Source organism: Eubalaena glacialis, chromosome 3 (assembly GCF_028564815.1).
Source record: "Eubalaena glacialis isolate mEubGla1 chromosome 3, mEubGla1.1.hap2.+ XY, whole genome shotgun sequence".
In the NCBI taxonomy this organism is placed as follows: domain Eukaryota; kingdom Metazoa; phylum Chordata; class Mammalia; order Artiodactyla; family Balaenidae; genus Eubalaena; species Eubalaena glacialis.
This window is the reverse complement of record NC_083718.1, coordinates 158844652-158856989: the sequence shown is the minus strand read 5'-3', so window position 1 is coordinate 158856989 and position 12338 is coordinate 158844652. Positions and strand designations below refer to the sequence as shown.

The following is a 12338-nucleotide window of genomic DNA, read 5'->3' as shown; positions in this document are numbered from 1 at the left end:
TTCATAGTAAGCCTCACAGTAAGCCTGAGAGGTAGGAGCCATCATCAGCCCCATTTTAAAGAGGAAAAAACAGAGGCCCTGGACGGTGAATGACTTACCCAGGACCACACAACCTGAAGTGATGGGCCGTAACCAGGATGAGGTCAGCCTGGCTCCAGGCTCCTGGTTCCCACATATCCATAGATCTAACCCCTCTGTGGAGGCATTTCCCCAGGGATCTCCCTTGGTGACTCCAGGGACCCTAGTTCTTGAGGACAATCCTAAAAGGCACCTTGTTTATGAACCAAGTGTAGCTCTGCCGGGGCAGAGACCTCATTGTGCGCATGATCAGGGGTGCGTAATTCTATTCAAAGTGGCCACTTTGAAAATCCATGTGTCTCCAGGCTCTCCGTCCATCATGGTGTCAAGTCCTGGAGCAGAGGCATCCGTCAGCGCCTCCCAACGCCATGGGCTGTGCGCCCGCACGCTGATCCCGCCCATGCGCCTGTCCTTGGCTCGGGGCTGCTCTGGCAGCACTGCCCCGCCCTGTGAGAAGGCTCAGGCTAGCCTGCTTGCTTGGCCCAGCCTTACCCCTGCCTTCAGGCTAGCCTGACTGCCGGGCCCCACCCCTGCCCCAAATGCCTCCTCTGCCCTACCGGGTCTCCGTCCTCTTGGAGCTAGGCAGCCAGCGTGGAGGCAGCCTCGATAACTCGCTAACGTGCTGCCCATGCTGTTCTTAAAAATTTATGACTGTGCAACATGAAAAATCCGGCTGAGGAGCCGTCATTAGCGGCGCTGCCTCCCTCCCCCACCAGGGCCACCCTCGTAAATTGAGATTTATGGCTGCAGCAGGCGGGGCGGGGGCGCGTGCAGACGGCGAGGATGCTGTGGCGGAGACAGGCAGAGGCCGATGAGGCCGCGATGGGGCCGGGGGCTCCCCCCTGCGGCAGCTACGGTTCATCGCAGTCTGCGGAGATACCTACCGAGAGTAACGTCTGGCCTGGGGTGCAGGCCTAGCGCGGATGCTGATTCCGTTTAGCAGTCGGACTGCAGGGGGAGGAGCCAGTCCTATGCCAATCACTGGCTCCTTGAGGTGTAGGGCCAGATCCTGAAGTCCAGGGGCAAGCAAGCAAGGGCCTCTTAGTAGGATGACTTGGGGAGGGGGAAGGTTGGACCTAGGGAGGAAGGATCATCCTTGCTGGGGTCACAGGGCCTGGGCCCCCCAGAGCCAGCTTCTCCAACAAGAAGCATCTAGTTTGGGCTGTGACTGTGGTATCCCAACCAGAGAATTGAAGGGGAGGGAGGGAGGGAGGAAGGAGGATGCCAGGACCCTTCCCTTCCCTCTCCTTTCTCTGGTAAGAAGGGCCAATGGAGAGGATGTTAAAGGCAGGAGGGCAAGGACTGGATCAGCCACAGAGCCTCCCCTGACAGAGGCCAGGCTGGGGCTGAAGAGGGGAGGAGGTGAGCCCATGAGCCTGCTGCCCACCCCCCCCCACAGGCCCTCCCGATTACCTCCCCTCTGCCTCCCCCCCTGCTCACTTAGCCCTGTCAGCCAGGCCATTATGAAATTGGGGTTTCATTTACAGACTAATTAAACATTACAGCTTGTTCACAATTACAACGCGGGGATGAGGGAGTAACTAATTACGGAAGAAATGAGCTAACATTTATCTCTGCTCCCACCCTCCCTCTACCCACTGCCCACCGCCCCACCCCCAATCTGGCTTCCTCCCACTCTCTGGTCAGTACCAGCTCTCAAGGCTTATTACCTAGGATGGGGGACTGGAAGGGTACCCACCCACCCTAGACACCAGGTTGGGCTGCAGTTCCCAGCTACCCCAGGGGAGGGGCTTAGCTCCCAGAGCCCTGCCACAGAGACAGTCAGGGCTTTTGTGCAAGACCCTGTGGGTGTAAGGACCCTGTGATGGTACGTGTGGCCCTCATATGGGGGGTGGGGACCTGCTCTGGTGTATGACTGTGACAGCACTGTGGAGCCATGTGGCTCTATGTATCTTTATCTTGTGGGGCAAGGTTCTGGTGTGACTGCTGCAGACAAAGATTTGTGTGACGGGGTATGAGCGTGAATGATCCATGCCCTAACCCCCAACCCCCAGGGCAGAGTAGGAAAGAACCAGGCAGCTGCAGGAGGTGATGGTCTAAGCGGGCCTGGGATGTGGCCCCGGCAGCCCCAGGACCAAATCCCCACTGGGCAACCTTATTCACTCCCTCAGAAGCAAGAGAGGCAGCAGGGTTACCCTGCCCTAGGGCTCATCTCGTCCCTGTCCTCGGGCTGGCCTTGGCTTCTGGCCAGATGCCCCCCTGGGGCCCAAGGAGCCTCCTGGGGGCCTGGGGTGCCCCCTGTGGGCAGGAGTCCTGGGGTCTGGCTGGCCTGCTGCAGAGTTTAATAATAGTAACAGTGAGAGTAAGCGTTTCCATCCCTCCTGCCTTTGGGCAGAAGAAGAAAGGAAAGAGGAGGGAGAGGAGGGAGTGGAGGGAGCGGGCTGAAGGGAGGCTTTGAGGCCTCAGAACTCACATCAAACGGCCGGATCTGGGCCTAATTGTCTGACCCCTGCCCCTGCCTTCAATCAGCTCTGCGGCTCCCCGCCCGCCCCTCGCCTAACTAGCAGCCATGTTCTCCTCATTAGGACAAGCTCCCCTTGCACACATGTCCCCGGACATGTCCCCAGCACTCCCAGCTCCCAACCCTGCCTGGTGGGAGGGTACAGCAGGGACCCAGTTTTGGCAGGGCTCCTGGGACAGCTATTCCCTCAGCCACAGCTGGCTGGCCTGAGCAGCTCAGCACCTCTCCCTGAGCTGCAGGGTCCTGGATGCCACGTGCTGTGACATATCCCTGGGCTGGCTCAGCCGCTGGGTGCATTCTGTCCTCTGTGTGTCCTTCTTGCTACAGCCCAACTGTCTCAGACACACAGCTCCTGAGGGCAAGATGCATTTGAATCCTGTCCCCTTCTGGCTGGTTCAGCTGTTTCAGCCCGGCAGGGGGTCTGCTCTGGGTCAGGGTCTGTGTTCAGAGGCTAGGAGCTGAAGGAATTTGTCTGCCTACTGTGTAAGGGTGGTTCCCTTAAACAGATCCAGGCGTGGCGATGTGTGAGTGTCTGCGGCTGGTGGCATGGCAGTGAGGCAGGAGAGCTTGGTGGTTAAGAGCTCTGACTCTAGAGAAATGTGTGTTTAAATTCTAGCTCTCCTGCTGCCTTGGGTGCATGACAACCTTCTTGAGCCTCAGTTTCCTTATATACAGTAGAGGTGACAGCCCCAATCTCACAGGGTTTGGGAATTCAATGAGATTACAGACATAAAGTCCTCTGTACTACATCTGGCACTCAGCAAATCTTGTGGAAGGATACAGGTGTGGATGGCGGATTCAGACCAGACCAAACAAATTCCCTTCTCCACAGGCCACAGGCCTCGCTTTGTCCAGCTGGGTCAATAGTATCAAGGACAGAAGGAGCTGTGAAGAAGGGTCCAGAGCCCTGCAGAAAAAAAGAGCAGCTCCCAGGGGACCCAGCTGATACCAGGGGCAGAAACACCAATGCTGGAACCAAAACTTGGGGGCAGGAATGTCACACAGCAGTTTCAGGTGGGAGGGGCAGGGGCCCAGCTTAAGGACTGTCAGGTGGCTTGAGGTCAGATGAGGTAGGTTAGTAGGGCTGGTCCATGAGGTATGGATCGTCCCTTGAGTACTGTGGGCTTGGAAGGAGGGGATGCTGTGAACACCACCGGAGTGGAGGCTGACTGGACTGCTCTAGGTATTAATTCTCAGGGTACCAGACCTGTACAGGATTGGGGGAAGGGCTGGCCTGGTCTGGGCCCTGACATTGTCTCTCACCTTAAACCAATGGTAATGACTTGCAAATATTGATGAAAACACAAACTACAGAGACTGTGTTTTTCGGGGAGTGAAGGTGGGGAGAGGGGATAAGGAGGAAAATAAACTGAAATGAAGTCCGGTTATCTCCCATCTGTGGCTGCTCCTAATCCCCCAGCCCAAAGGAATCCAATGCAGCCCCTTATCTGCCCTGTCAATCACTCCATCACCGCCCAGTGCTTGGTGGGCACCGCACGCCCTCGCACACACTCAAGCACATGCTCACACATGCACACACACGCACACACTCAGACTCTTGCTCCAACACTCCTGCCCACCCCCAGCCCATTACTCCTCTGAGCAGGAGCAGCCAGCACGCAGGTCCTGCCAGATGGATGCAATTTGCATAATATCAGCAGCGGAGGCTGCAAGATCACCAGGGGTCAGGGCGCTGACATCCCCGCACAGTCTATCTGCAAGTGCTAATTTGGCCAGCATTGATCTGTCTTTCTGATTTCTTTGTCATTTACGTCTGCGATGGTTTGACAGGAGATACAGAGAGAGACAAGGGGAGGCCAAGCCAGGCCTGGGGCTAGGAAGGTAGGGAAACAAAGATTGTACTTCCCAGTGCATCTCACACACACAGACATACACCAGAACCTCCTCCATCTACCTGTCACTACACTCATCCATCCGTCCATCCATTTTTCCATCTGTGGTTGCTCCTGAAGACTAGAGACTGGTATCTGGCAAGGACCAGTTCCTCAGATGTCCTTGGACTCCAAGGGTGCCAGCTCAGGGGGGAAGGCGTGAGCAGCCCTGAGCACTAATGCAGGCAGGCCAGTGGAGGCCCTGTCAATGCCTGGAGATTTATCCCTCCTTGTGGCTGGCCATCCCCTGGCTCCTCACTTTCTCTGGGACACACTAGAAAGAACTGGATGGGGCGGAGAGGCGGGAGGTGGTGTAGGGGAGTGGTAGTGCTGGGGAAACAAGCACACTCCAGCTGTCTCTGACGCCTCCTCATAAGGCAGCCGTGCTGACTCCTCCCCTCCCAGCCCTGAAGATGGCCAAAGCAGGGGGGAGGGGGCGAGGCACCCCTCTGCCTCTCCAGGACAGGGCTATCATGTCTGCAGAAGCCTCATATCAACTCTTCACCACCCTCAGGTCACCCAAAGCCCAGACTGGGCTCTGACTGATTCCGAAGGCCCCTAGCTCAGCCAGGAAGCCCAAGATCAGATCGGGTCTACATCCTACCTGCTGGACCCTTGGCCAGAGTCCCCACATTCTCCCCTGCCTTGGGAGGAGGGTTCACCACAGGAATGGGGACGCTGCCTGGGGAGGAGATGTCATGGGGGAGGAGAGGGGAGGAGAAGATGGGAATTCTGGGAAGGAAGAGCCCACTGCAGAGAGGTGGGCATGGTCACTCTGTCAAGGGAGGCAGAGGGGCTTAAGCCTTCCAAGGGTGCCCCCCAGTGGCTCTGTCTTCGCTCCACCTCTTTCTCTCGCCACGGCAGCAGGAGCAGGTGATCAGAAGGAACTCCCTGCTGGGCAAGAGGGGGGCTGGCGTTTGGTGTGTGCTAATCCCGGGCCGAGGTCTTCAGAGGGACCGGGGAACTTCAAGGAGGGAAAGGCAGAGCTGTACTGCAGACGAGCTCATTAGCCAGCACCCCACCCCCCCACGAGGAGGAGGGCGGGCAGCCCAGGGAGCGCGGCAGCGGAGGCGGCAGAGAAAAGGCTGTCACTGTCCTTTCTTCCTTTTGGTACAAGCATCTCCCTGAACCAACGATTCTCCTGCAGTGACACCTCTCACGGGCGCTAATGAGATCCGTGTCACAGAGCTAATGTGCTCTGACTGGACTCTGATAGACACCCCACTCCTTCAGGGGAGCCCACAGGCCAGCACTGCCCCCCAGGGCCAGGCCCCACCTGCCACCTGCCGGCCCGCTCTCTTGCCAAACTGTGCTGGGCAGCAAGCTCCTGAGAGAGCCCACCCGGTGTCGGGCCATCCTGTCTCACCTGGAGCCTTTGGGGCCCCCAGTCCCTGAGCAGAGAGGGTAAGCAGCCAGGGCAGGACCACCTAGCTGGGCACCAGGGAAGGTTCCGACTGTTCTCCCCGCCTGTGACACCAGCAGTCTGTGGGGCCTCTGTGTCCCAACAACAGGGGAAATCTGACATTTCGTGTGCAGACTTCCAAAAAGAAGGAAGGGAAGGAGGCCCAGGCCCCGCCCTTAGAGAGGTCAACTACGTAGGGCCTGATCATTACGTATAAATGGGGTCCAGGGATGTATTCTGTGCGCTCACAGTGGGAGGGCCAGGCAAGATCCCCAGAGGAGGGGGCCCCTGGAATATGGGCAGGATTTTCCTGGGCCACGAGGTGGAGAGCAAACAGAAATCACAGTGCAGAACTAACTGTCGGGGTCAGGAGGAGGCCGGAAGCCAAGTGTTAGGGCCCTGGCTCCAAGGGCGACTGTAGCAGGGTGAAGGGTGGAGATGCCCCCGCCCCTTTCTTCCTCAGGTGCTGCTACCGAAGATTGTCAAGACCTGTGTGTTTTACACAACACTGAGGGAAATGCAGAACGTGAGCTTGTTTTCTTCCTCACCATCTCTGCTGGCAGCACAAAGCCCAAGACCAAAAAGGTGCTCCTAGTTCAGCACGGTGGTGAGAACACAGGCTTTGTGCTCAGGTGGACCTGGGTTTGAATCCTGGCTCCTGTGTGACCTCAAGCAAGTCACTTAACTAAGCCTGAGCCTCCCAATCTGTAAAATGGGAACGATAATGCCTGCCTTCATGAGAGTGTGAAAATTAAATTAGCGCCCCCAGGTAATGTGAGTGCCGTGCTGACCACTTGCTGAAATGAAAGAAGGCCCACTCAGCAGTCCCCTCTGGAGGCCGCCCTGCCTCGGAAACTGCCCGAGCCAAGAGCGCTGACGGAGCCCGCTGACCCAGTCAGTCAGCAGTCCTACAAACGTGCAGTCCCCTCACCTACAACCTTCTCCATGCCACCCTGCTCACCAGGCTCCCAAGTGCAAATCTGGCCCCCCAGGAGGAGGCGTCCCTCGCCAACCACGAGCCCACTCGGACAGCCCCCGAGCCCCCTCTCTGCCCGGAGCTCCATCCCTGAACCCTACCTCTTCCTCGGTCTCCAGGGCCAAGCCCTCACCCCATCCTGGCGACCGTACCTGTGAGCTGGGTGGGGGTAGGGCCCTGTGGCTGTCATCTCCCAACACACGTTCAGCACCTACCACAGCTCCTGACACACAGTAGATGCAAAGCAGACATCCACCACCTCCCTCCCCATGGCCACTGCCAGCCCTGAACTAACTACCACCTCCCGCATGCCTTATTACACACACCCCCCACGCCCGTGGCCTCCCCTTCTGCGATTTCTCCTCACTAGTCCTCCCTATACAAACTCTCAGATGGCGCTGACTGGAACCCAACTCTGACCAGTCACTCCTCTACCCAAACACCCTGCGGCTCCCCCTCAAACAGCTCAGCCGGGCGCACCGATCCCAGCGGGCCCCTCCCTTCCACAGCCTAGGCCCCTGCCCTGCCCGGCAGCCCAAGCCTCCAGCACGCCTGCCCCCTTACTCTGTCAGCGCCTCCTCCACCCCAATGCTCAGCAGGAGTCCCCGCCAGGTAGGCCCCACAGGCTTCCCCTGCCACACATACCTTAGAAGGAGACTCAGAAGATCCCTCCAGGGCCCAGGGTCCTCGGTGATCTGCACACCCCGCCACTGCCCCCCACGGCATTGTGGAAGAAGCCAGCAGCTCCTGGAGAGGGCCAGGCTGTGGGGTCTGCAGAGCCCTTCCCCAGCGTCACCAGTGCCGCCTCACCTCCCAGCAAGATACATACCACTCCCCACTTCGGGCTGGCAGCTCCTCACACAGTTAATTAGCACCATGTCACTGAGGACCAGCCTGAGTGGCCACTGACAGGAGCTGACCCCTGACCCCAGGGCTGGGAAACAGTCCACATCAAACTCTTACAGCGCGACCCTTTTAGCACGCACAGTAACTCGGGGCACCGCCAGCTGAAGCTCATTAAAGCTGTCTCTTTGGCGCGAGGGCCATTAACCTCACCGCTCAAAACCCGCACCTCCCCTCCCCGCCTCTCCCAGCCCAATTAATGCCCTGCATCCCCCCCCCCCGCTCCTTCCAAGCACCCTCACTCACACCTCAGAGCCAGCCAGGAGCTGGCAGGGCAGCCCTCTTCATTCACAGATACAAGGACCAAGTGCCAGGAGCCCCCAGTACCCTGGGGAGACCCTGGCATGGGCAGAGCGACAGAGGAGGCAGCTCCTTGAGCAGCCACTGTGTGCTCAGACCACACAGGCCCTTCACACAGGGGACCTCGCTGAGCTTTCCCAACAGCCCGGAGAGGCAGGTAGCATTGGCCCTTGTCTAAGGTCACGGGGCCTGAACTGCTTCTGGCTCCAAAGCCCTGACTTCATTGTCACCCATAGCCTTGGGCTGTCCCCTGGGGCCCACCCAGATGGAAAAACCTTCTTCTCTGAAGAAAGAGGGAATACTTCAGGGGTCCCACCCCAGAGTCAACATGGGTGAACCAACAAGAACGACATCACTGAGTCCCAGGAGGCAGCAGAAAGTGGGAACAAGGAACCCCTTCCTCTCACAAACAGCCCCAGGACAGATACACTGAAGCAGGGCACCCAACTCAAGGCTGCGTGGGGTGCATTAACGCAGTCCTGCCAGCCCCTCCCACCAGGCAGACTCAGTTTCTGGCAGCTCCTCCTTCCCTGGGCCAATGCAAGTCTTCTCAGTGGCCTTGGTTCTCTGGTCCCTCCCTTTCCCGTCACGCTTGCACTGATTCATCCACTCACTCACTCACTAACTGTCCATTCATCTACCATAGCATTTGTTGAGCACCTACTTAGAACTAGTGTGTACAGCACCAACTGCCTCACTGATTCTGGATCAGAGCTCTGATCCTGTCCTTATCTCACTCACGAACTTCCTGTCTCCTCAAAACCTCACAAAAAGCCACACCCTCTAACCTGGCATTCAAGGCTGGCTTGTTCCCCGTTTATTTTCTAGCCGTTTCCTAACCCAAATGTCCCACTCCAGTCACGGCAAACTACTTGCAGACGTCCAAAATTATCCTCTCAGCATGTCAGGCTTCCTCCTGCCCTTGGGCTTTTGTACACACAGTTTCCCCAAAGTGGAAAACCCTTCCTCCATCTGCCTGCCTAGCAAGCTCCTATTCATCCTTCAGGGATCCCCTGACTCAAGTCTCATCTTCTCTAGGAAACTTTCTGCTGACCTCCAAGGCCTATCAGCTTGCTAGGTTTGGGGTCTCCTCTAGGCTGTACGAAATAACTCCTGTGGGAGGGAACAGCAGTGGTTGTGGGGTACTCCCAATTCCCCAGGCCCGTTGACCACTTTCTCTTTCCCCCTGGACCCCAGGAGAGCCTTGGGGGCCAATAAGAATGATATGGGGCGTCCCTGAAGTCAGTGAAATGTAAATGAAGAAGTAGAAGCCACTTGGCAACTGAGGACAGGGGAAACCTCCCCTGGGGCAGCCCAGGAGTTTCTATCACCACCCTGAGTACCCTGGGTGGCAACTGCCCAGTTAAGTCTCTGTCTCCTCCCAGGATGTGAGCTCCCTGAGGACAGGAACATCCACTCAGCATGCCCAGCTCCACTAGGCACCTGTGATGTCCGCGGACAGGATTAGGGGCCAGTCTGTAGCAGGTGACTGGACCCTTTCGGTGTTACCTTGCCAGTCCCCTCCCCCTCATACCTCCCCAAAGGTACACAGGTTATGATAATGTCGTAGCACCACCCAGGGACACCCCTGCTCCTCCCCACTTGGAACAAAGCCTATACCTGTCAAGTACTCTGCTTGAAAGCATTTGTATGCACATGTGTGCAGATGCACACACAAAATAAGATACACAGAAATGAACAAACACACTTTCTGATGGATACACATACAGGCTGATGGTTGCTTCCATACACAGACAGGTGCCCCCAGGAAAATGTATATAGATACACTGTTACACATACACACATACACGCATCCCTCAAAAAAGATACACATACATGGACACATATAAACCCCTAGACAAACACGGAGACATGCAGCTGAAGGTGCCATTCACACACACATACACTCACAGACACATATCCACAATGATAATATAAGAAGCTAGCAGAGCCTCCAATGCCTAGAACCAGCCCCCTCCCATGCAGGAATCCCCCTGAGGGTGCACCCCCATCTGGTACCCCAAGTGGCCCCTCCCAACCCAGGCATCGCTCAATGGAGGCTGCTGCTCCTACGGGGGAGTTCAATACCCTGTGGACAGAGCCATCGGTCAGAAGGACCCTGACTAATTAAAAGCTGGTGAGGTTTAAATAATTCATCTCCTTAACTCCCATTGATCGCCCAGTTTAGTGGCCACAGACTTGAAACAATATTAAACAGCCTTCTCTAGCTCCACGGGGGTTGGGTAAGCTGACATGTGCCCACCCCTCTGAGGACATCACCCATCAGAGATGCAGCCAAGGGCAGGATCCCTTGGCCTGAATCCAAGGCCACCTGTGACCCACCCAAAGCCCAGACCCCAGCCTCCTCTTGAATGTTGTTTTGAGAGATCCTTTCCAATGGTCAGATTCCACTCTCCCCTCACTCCACCCCCATTCCCTGCTCCCCCCAGCTAAGGAGAGCACCCGGCTGGAGCACTGAATGAGCCACGGAACCCCTCTGTGTGCCAGGGGACTGGGGCATGTGGGCAGGGGACGGACCGAGTTGCCCGGGGGATATGTGGAGGGACTGACCAATGCCGCTGTGGGGCCGGCCTATGTGTTGCAGGCTGAGGCCCTTGTTCATGTCTAGAAGTCCATTCTTGGGCCAGCAGCCCATGGCGAAGCTGTAAGCCTGGAAGACAGGAGGCAAGAGTGGTTACCAGAGGCCCTGACCCCTGACCCAATCCCATCACTCACCAACACCCCCAGCCCCCCATGTCTTCCCAGCAAGGGCTTACTCTCATCATGCCACTTCATGAGAGTCCCCTTGCTGGGTCCCCTTTCCACCAGGGCCCCCTCCAGAAAACCCCTTCCTTCTCCACAGCTCCCTTTCTCCTGGGCGTCTCCCCATCAGAGGCCCCCAGCTCCCACAGGGTGCCCCTCACCAGGCTCCTTTCTACAGCTCCCATTTACTAAGATTCTCCTGATCAGGACCCCTCCTCTCATAGGGCATCCGCTTCACCCCACATCCCCCCTTTCCAGAGTCCCCGGCCCTCTGCTGGGCCCCCTCCCCACAGCATTACTGGTCACAAAGACTGCTGTCGGAAGGGACTTGGAGACCAATATATCCAGACTTCACTCCACAGACAGGAAAACTGAAGCCAGAGACCAGGGCGCCAACTACCTGCCTGTGGTCAAGTTGCTTTTGACCTGGAGGCAGGCCAGACTGCGGAGCTGAGTGCCACATGGGGGCTCAGCTGAGGAGGGGTAAGCTCACCTGGCTGACTCAGGCAGCTGTGAGGGGAGCATGTGAAGAGTGTGTGTGTGTGTGTGTGTGTGTGTGTGTGTGTGTGTGTGTGTGGTGGGGAGCAGATCTCGCTGAAGGTCAAGTGCTCACTTATGCATATTCAAAGCGGCCACCCATCGATCTGTACTTAATTGTTTTCCTGGGGTTGGGGAAGGAAGTGCTGGGGGTATCGATCTGCTCAGGCCCCCAGCACTCCATTGTCCCCCTCTGTCCCCTGGCCGCCACCCACCTCCATGGTGGGGGGCGGGGCACACATCAGGCCAGGGACAGCACCTTCTCTTACATCCCTTACAGGCTCGATGACCAGATGTCACAGATGAGGAAACTGAGGCCAAGAAGAGACTTATAAGGGTTAGAATGCTATTAAGTGGCCCAACAGGGATTTAATTCCTGTTCAGCCTGCTAGCAAGTCCCAGGCTTCTACCAGTGGGCTTGCGAGGCTAGCTGACTCTTCAAACATTGCCCATCTCCTCACCTTAGAAGTCCCCAAACACCAGGCTGTCCTCCCAGGGGCAGGAAGGTGACAGCGTGTGGGACAGTGGTCAGTGGGAATGAAGCTTGGGTGAGTTTCCAGAAGCTGGATGGTGAGTCCACTGGTGGAACTAAGGTGACTGCTAGCCATGGTCAGGTAGGCACTGCAGAGCCCCCACCCACCACTGGGCCCAGGAGGTCCCCATCCCACTATAGACTGCCTCCCAGTGGAAGAGTGCCCAGCACGGGGTCAAAAACGGAGGACAGGAGGCTGGACACACAGGCTGTGCCAGGACCAAGGGGCTGGGCAGAGGTCTAGTATCCTTCCTTCCCAGCTGCAGGAACCAAGCCTCAGCCCCTTGGGCACTGGGAGGCTAGGAGCCAGTGTACTTCAACCTCAGCCCCCTCCAAAGCCACTTTCCTTGACCACAGAGGTACCAGCCACAGCCCAACTTCCCAGCGAACCCTCCCACCCTTCCCCAGGCCACAGCTGTACCCACAAATCGGGGGCTGAGCGTGAGGCTCAAGGACAGGGGAGAGGACGCTGG

At 57.4% G+C, this 12338-nt stretch overlaps 1 protein-coding gene across 8 annotated transcripts in view; it reads right to left on the bottom strand.

The window, feature by feature from the left end:
- ERI3 (ERI1 exoribonuclease family member 3) overlaps window positions 1-12338 on the bottom strand; it is a 128642-nt gene that overhangs the window by 14623 nt on the left and 101681 nt on the right. For 7 of the 8 annotated variants that reach the window (XM_061186665.1, XM_061186670.1, XM_061186671.1 and 4 more), the window contains one exon: window positions 10605-10704. The exons of the other annotated variant lie outside the window; for it this stretch is intronic. In XM_061186665.1, coding sequence (XP_061042648.1) covers window positions 10605-10704 — 100 coding nt within the window. The remainder of the gene's footprint in view (window positions 1-10604; window positions 10705-12338) is intronic. 8 annotated transcript variants of the gene reach the window in all.